This window comes from Hylobates moloch, unplaced genomic scaffold (genome assembly GCF_009828535.3).
Source record: "Hylobates moloch isolate HMO894 unplaced genomic scaffold, HMol_V3 SCAFFOLD_8, whole genome shotgun sequence".
In the NCBI taxonomy this organism is placed as follows: domain Eukaryota; kingdom Metazoa; phylum Chordata; class Mammalia; order Primates; family Hylobatidae; genus Hylobates; species Hylobates moloch.
In genome coordinates, this window is record NW_026652283.1 from 96,259,141 (window position 1) to 96,266,367 (window position 7,227).

The following is a 7,227-nucleotide window of genomic DNA, read 5'->3' on the forward strand; positions in this document are numbered from 1 at the left end:
CATCATGGCATACAAAATGTCATTATTAAATGGATCACTTTGTGCTAAAAGTCAATCATTTCTATTGTCATAATATTCAGCAAATGTCACCAAAAATCACTAGAGGTCCTTAGCTATCAGCAGCTGCTTATGGAGAGACATTTCTTTAACAGTCCAGGTTGCCACTAACTGCCACATAAAAATCCAAATGTACCTCATATGACTTGGTTTCCAGGTCTTTAATGTAGTCCTCGGCACCAGGGAGGCTCTTATAATACGCCATGTTCCTCTTCATCATTTCGTCATCAGGATGCTTCAGCAGAAAGGTGTGAGCAGCCGCGATGGCTTTGGGGAGATTATTTGCCTGAAAGGACAAAGAACATAAAAGCTACTCCACGGATGCTGAGTGCTAATTTTCCTAAGACAAGAATATCTGCTTAGTCCTTCAGAAACTTTGTGTTGCTATGACTTTTCCAGCTAAAGTTTCCGTGACTCTGGGGCCCCTCAAGACCAAGTCCAGGCACTGTGAGACAAGTGCTGATTTCTTGAAAGCAACTGTCTGGATGGCCTCAGTCTGCCTTTCCCAATCTACTCTGCACTGGCTACGTGCCCCAGGAGGCTGGCCTGTGTGGACTATAACAACAGACTCCCTCGCTCTCTGGCTTCCAAAGAGGTTCACCCATGAGGAGCCCCAGTAGGTGACTGAGGAAGGGAAGAGAGTAAGGTCGTGTTATTTCATTTCCTGGCTCCCTCCCTGCACAGTCATCTTGGGCTGCTATGTCCCTTAATTGAAGGTCACAGCTCTTCTCCAGGTGACCCTCTCCATAGAGTCTCCCTCCTTCCTGGTTTCAATCATTGCTCTCTCCCCTGCCCCTTTTGGCCTAGGGTTGGTCATATCCCACTGCTATCACTCCTGCGGCAGAACACGATCTCTTGTGGATTCCCCATGCACTGCACACACCTTTGTAAATAACCACCTTCTTAAACTTTCCTCCAATTACCCAATATGACTGCACCAAATCTTTTCCACTGGAACCTTGACAAATATATTGTTTTCCCAAATCCCCCACAGACCTTCTGCTAACATTCTCAATGACTCCACCACCTCCTCACTTATTCATCCATTCACGCAGCAAATAAATGTCATATTATAAGAGCACAATTTCTAGGTTGTGGGTCTATAACAATAAGCAAAACGGGGGAAAAAAAAATCCCCACCTGCATGAACCATATATTCTGTTAAGTTCTTCCTGTCTCCTAGTGGCCTCTATTAAGAGCTTCTCTGTTGGGTTAGTTCTGGGTTCTGTCTTCCTGCATTTTATGCCACCCTGCAATCTCAGTGGTACGTCTATCTCCCCCATCAGACTATGATCCTCGGGGGATCCAGCTGTGTGTCATTCATTGTCTGGATTCCTGGTGCCTCACAGAGTCCTCAGGACAAGGCAGGACACGATAAGTATCTGTGATTTGAACATAATGACATTATGACCATAAAATATAATAAAATTAATTCACATTTTCCTCTCTTTTCCCCTCTGTCTTCTCTCCATTGAAGGGGCCAATGATTCCGAGTTTCAGTGCCTCAGGGGAGGAAGATGTCTGGTCAGAACCAGCAAATTATTCACTTGAAAAAAACCTGTGCTCACAAAAGAGCCTGACAGGTTTGAGGGCAGAAAGAAATTGGAGAGGAGCTGCAGGAAGAAGCTGACTGGCCTGGAAGAAGAAGAGGGAGAAAGGGAATCTCCCAGGCTAGGAAAAAAGTTTCCCTTGGGATCTGTGGGAGCAGCAGGACTGTGGGCCCCGGAGCTTCAGGGCTGGCACTTATCAGCAGTGTCCAAGAGGGCAGAAGTCCTCAGGAAGAACAGGTATGTTATGGGGGGGCCGCAGGAGGGCAGGCAAATAAGGATGCAGAGGCCTCCCTGTGAGGACTCATGACCACCAACCAGAGGGCCCCCCACGCTGATGGACTCTTGGCACAACCTGGTAGGGAGAAGGGCAGGCACCTGAGCGTGTGCACAGAGATTCAGCCAATCCAGAGGGATGCTCCAAGGCAGGATTAGGGAATTCGGTTTAGACAGAGAAAATAAAGGAATATTTGGTATACCCTAGATTTCTAAGAGTCATAGGATGGCATATATCTGTACCGAATTGCCCCAGAATTGGAACCAAGTCATTTTGAGACAATGGCAGTGGCCACATCAGAGAAGTGGTGGGTGGTGATGAGGGCAGACTCCCAGATGTCAATGCTGATGTTTTGGGAATGCCAATTTGTGGCTTGTGGCAGGGCTGCCTTTAAAACAGCCCTATAGAAAGCTTCACACTCCTGGCCGGAAAAAGGCTAGTCTTCGGCTAGAAGGAAGGGAGAGGGTATGAATGCTGCCTTTTAAAGCATTTGCCAATGAAATTAGAGTCACTAATTCTCAGAAGAGCACTTAGAAAGAGGGGCACAGAGGCCGGGAGCAGTGGCTCATGCCTGTAATCCTAGCACTTTAGGAGGTCGAGGTGGGTGGATCACGAGGTCAGGAGTTCAAGATCAGGCTGGCCAAGATGATGAAACCCTGTCTCTACTAAAAAGACAAAAATTAGCTGGGCGCAGTGGCAGGTGCTTGTAATCCCAGCTACTTGGGAGGCTGAGGCAGGAGAATCGCTTGAACCCGGGGGGCGGAGGTTGCAGTGAGCCAGGATCGCACCACTGCACTCCAGCCTGGGTGACACAGCAAGATTCCGTCTCAAAAAAGAAAGAAAGAAAGAAAAGAAAAGAAAGAGGGGCACAGAGTAGGATTTTTAAGGCTTCTAACTTAGGATGTGAGTTTTACAAAACGGAATCTCTTCCTGAAGAGAAAAGAGTGATTTTATTTACTTCAACTCAGGCTCTGCAGCTGGAACATGGAGACACATCTTGGCTACTAAATCTCTGACAGACCCCAGGCAGATTTTGAAGAAGGTGGTAGGGATGGAGGGAACCACCTTGCCTTGGGTTCCTGAGACACAGCCACCAGCATGAGCCACCCTAAATCAGCCATGACACAGAGGCAGGCCCTGTGGTTCCGGTGAGATAGAGGCCACAGCCAGGCAAGGCCTGGGGTTAAGAGTGCCTGTGAGTCAGTGTTCTCTGTCCAGGTCAGAGCTCAACGGTCATTAAGGATTTGATGAAGTGCTCCGGCCTACTTTTTGCTTGGCCTATGAGAAAAATGAGTTTTTTATGGAAGATGGTAAGTGTGGAGAGAACCCAAAAGAAAGCTAATGACATGGACCTAGAGTAGGCTGGTGACGAGAAACCTATGATGCACTTGAGGCTGCACACCAGTAGCACAGCCCTTTTCTACAAGAGCACACATCCAAGCCTCCTCGCCTCCCTCTGGCAGTCAGAACCCACCATTGCTATTCCAGTGATCAACTGAGGCATTTCTCCTTAATCACTGAAACAGAGAACTGCAACTCAGAACAGCAGAGTAACATTTACCCATGTCCTGCCACAGCGCACTATCTACCTTCATATCGACCTCCAGCCTTCAGGTGCCAGGTAGAATGTATGTGCCTGCCACCCGTCTTTTCCTCTCTATCCATAAACAGAGTTTAAAGACGTAAACATCACTTTTTCTTTTTTTTTTTTTTTTTTGACACAAGAGTCTTGTTCTGTCACCCAGGCTGGAGTGCAGTGGTAAGATCACAGCTCACTGCAGCCTTGACTTTCTGGGCTCAAGTGATCCTCCAGCCTCAGCCTCCTGAGTAGCTGAAACTAGAAGGGCACGCCACCACACCTCGCTAATTTTTTAATGTTTTTGTAGAGATGAGATCTCATTATATTGCCCAGGCTGGTCTTAACTCTTGGGCTCAAGAGATCCTCCCACCTTGGCCTCCCAAAGTGCTGGGATTATAGGCATGAGACATCATGCCAGGCCATAAACATCATTGAGAAAAAATAAACCATACAATATCTCCACCAAAAATTACTTTTTCAGTTATATCTTCCATTGAAACAATTAAGTAACATTCACATTTATTAATAAAATTCTTAGCTTTTTCCTGCCCTATAAGAGATCTCAAAATGTTAAGATGGTGGCCGGGCACGGTGGTTCAAATCCCAGACTGTAATCTCAGCATTTTGGGAGGCCAAGGTAGGTGGATCACTTGAGGTTAGGAGTTCGAGACCAGCCTGGCCATCATGGTGAAACCCTATCTCTATTAAAAATACAAAAATTAGCTGGATGTGCTGGCACATGCCCGTAATCCCAGCTACTCAGAAGGCTGAGATACAAGAATTGCTTGTACCCCGGAGGCACAGGTTGCAGTGAGCTGAGATCGTGCCACTGCATTCCAGTCTGGGTGACAAAGTGAAACTGTGTCTCAAAAAAACAGATAGATAGATAGATAGATAGATAGATAGATAGATAGATAGATAGATAGATAGACAGACAGATAGACAGACAGACAGACAGACAGACAGACAGATAGATAGAATTTTACTGACTTTCAACTAAGTGATTGTTACAAGACCTGTAAAGAGTTTTGAAGAGCAGCTACGACCATCCTAACATTTTGGGGCCACCATGATGAAGGAGAAAACCCATGCCTTATGGTCACATTGAGCAAAATGTTCTTCCCCTCTTCCCTGTATCACTTGTTCAAATTCATCTGTATATTAAAGAAATCAGAGCTTCTAGTATTCTCTACGTTTAAAAATAAAATGCCTTCCTCTTGATTATGTGACCTAAATTTGGTTCAGAACATATTTGCCAAAAGCTATACAAAAAAAGAATTAGATAAGTCATTTTTAGCTTAAAAATGATGCTTCGTATGAACCAGCCCTCATTTTCAACATTCTGGAATTTTATTAATCTCATTCCCTGCTCCTGTTTTAAAACTGTTTTTTTTTTTATTGCCAGAACAAACATTCGCAAAATTGATACTTTAAATAAAACTGTAACTAAGCATAGAAGTATAGAAGTAACCCAGCTTTTCTCCTATTTGGGGTTTTGTGTTATTTTATTGCTCATAGAAATACAACATACACGTGGCTCTGTCTCGGTGGAAATCTGAAAAACAGATCTTGCAGTCCAGAAACTGAAAACAAAGTTTAAAAACAAGAAAAACCTTCTACCTCAAGAGTCTAGGATATGCCATGAATCTATTTTTGTAGTAATTTTTAAAAACACAATATATTCCTTTTAAAATCTTTCTCAGAGAAAGTAGAAACTGGGCTTTGAGAGGGCTCTTTTAGCCAAACCCTGTGAAGACCCACCAAGCTAGAGCCTCTTTATCTAGTGACAGGGAATTCAACCATTCTTAAAACTTGTGGGTCCTGGGAGTAAGAACCCATAGGATAGAAAACTGCAATTTGTGGCTATTTTTAGCCAGCAATCACAGAGAGAACTTAAGCAGCCATTAAAAGGAGGCAGTGAACTGTGTTAAATTCTAGATGAAAGAGAGAAACAGCGGAGAGGGCCAACCCTGATGACTCACGGTGCACGAGTTCCCCTTTAAGCAGGGATGTGTCCTTGCAAGGAGTCCCTGCCCTTCCCTGGCCTCAATTTCATCCTCTTTAAAAGGAACTAGTCAGCTGGGTGCAATGGCTCACGCCTGTAATCCCAGAACTCTGGGAGGCGAGGTGGGAGGATCACTTGAGTCCGGGAGTTCGAGATCAGCCTGGGCAATGTGGCGAAACTCTGTCTCTACAAAAAATACCAAAAAAATTAGCGAGGTGTGGTGGCGCGCGCCTATAATCCCAGCTACTCAGGAGGCTGAGGTGGAGGATCACCTGAGCCTGAGGAGGTCAAGGCTGCAGTGAGCCATGATGGCGCCTCTGCACTCCAGCCTGGGCGACTGTGAGACCCTGTCTCAACAAAAAATAAAAATAAAAGGTACTAGTCGGCTCCTCAGGTCTTCTGCTTTATTATCGCAAGTCACCGCTCACTTGAGAAAAATGGCGACTTTAATGGTATATACAGAAAAGAGGCGTCTGCCCTCAAATAACAGAGAACATTTATCAGGCACTTTGTTGGGTGCCTGGCGCTGTACTGCGTTCTGTGTACGTATTCTCTGCCTTAGAGCTACCCTTCAAGAAAGGCATTTTCATCTTTACTTGAGATGAACGAGGCAGGATTTGGAGGAGACCTTTGGCTGGGCTGGGTGGGAGGGAGCCACGTCTAGAACTGGAGGGGCAACGAGGCCCCGGGCGCAGGGGCGGGGCCAGGGCCTGGAGGCTGGCTCGGGGCAGGGGCGGGGCCGGGGCCTGGGACGGGGCGAGGCGGACTTGCCTTGAAGTAGGCGAACTGCAGGAACTTGTAGGGCTCGCGGCGCTGGAAGTCCGCCAGCACTTCGCGGCTGGGCTGGGACTGGCGGAAGGCTGGCAGGCCCTGCTTGCAGCGCTTGAGGCAGTGTGCGCGGCGCAGCAGGCCCCCGAAGAGGCGCAACTCGGGATAACTGGCGAGGCCGGCAGCGGGCTCGGGTTGCGGCGCGGCGCTGCAGTTGCGGTGGCAGAAGGCCTCGCTGTCGCGCAGCAGGCGGTGCAGCCGCAGGCTGATCTCCAGGTAGCCCACGCTCTCGGCCCAGTGCTCGCCGCTGTACTTGTCCAGCGCGTGCCGGTAGGCCGACTCGAGCGGCATCAGCTCGTCCCGTGGGAAGCTGCGGAAGCTGTAGCGTTCGTACTGGGCGCGCCCGGCGCGCAGCGCACAGGTCACGCACAGCAGCGCCAGCAGCGTCGCGGCCCCCCGGCGCCCCGGCTCCATCACGCCCGGCCAAAGGAAGGAAGGAAGGGAAAAGGGGAGGGAGAAGGAAGGGAAAGAGGACGGTGCGACGCGGCGGGCCGAATGCTTTCGGGGCGGGGACGCCAGCCTCCGGCCCGCCCCGTCCGGCCGCCCCTCCTCACCCAGCCGGGGGATCTGGGCGCCAGCTGCCAGCGCCGAGAGGGTGCCCGGGGAAGGCGCGCTGCGCACTGGTTCACGCAGGCTGATGCGCGTGATGGGGCTCTGCCGCTCATTCACTTGGAGACCCGCCTGCAAGGCCGACGCGGCCCTAATAGATTATATAGATCGGCCGTACGGTCTGTATAATCTACGATCTTTATATTCGCTTGGAGGTTTGTGAAAACGAAGATTCCTGGGCTGTGACCCCAGAGTTTCTGATTCAGAAAGTCTAGGGTGGAGGTCTGACGATTTGTGTGTTTAACCAGCACCCTGATGAGGCTAATGCTGCAGGCCCAAGGGCTGCACTTTTAATAGCACTGCCCAACCTTAAATTTTAGTGAGA

General features: G+C 48.6%; 1 protein-coding gene across 1 annotated transcript in view; it reads right to left on the minus strand.

The window, feature by feature from the left end:
* The window catches only part of CRTAP (cartilage associated protein), a 26,535-nt gene extending 19,568 nt beyond the window's left edge, over positions 1-6,967 (minus strand). The window contains exons 1-2 of the mRNA XM_032162204.2: positions 6,237-6,967; positions 194-343 (exon numbers count right to left, since the gene is read on the minus strand). Of these exons, the coding sequence (XP_032018095.1) occupies positions 194-343; positions 6,237-6,707 (621 nt within the window). The 5' untranslated portion in view covers positions 6,708-6,967. The remainder of the gene's footprint in view (positions 1-193; positions 344-6,236) is intronic.
* Between the last annotated feature and the right edge of the window lie 260 nt (positions 6,968-7,227).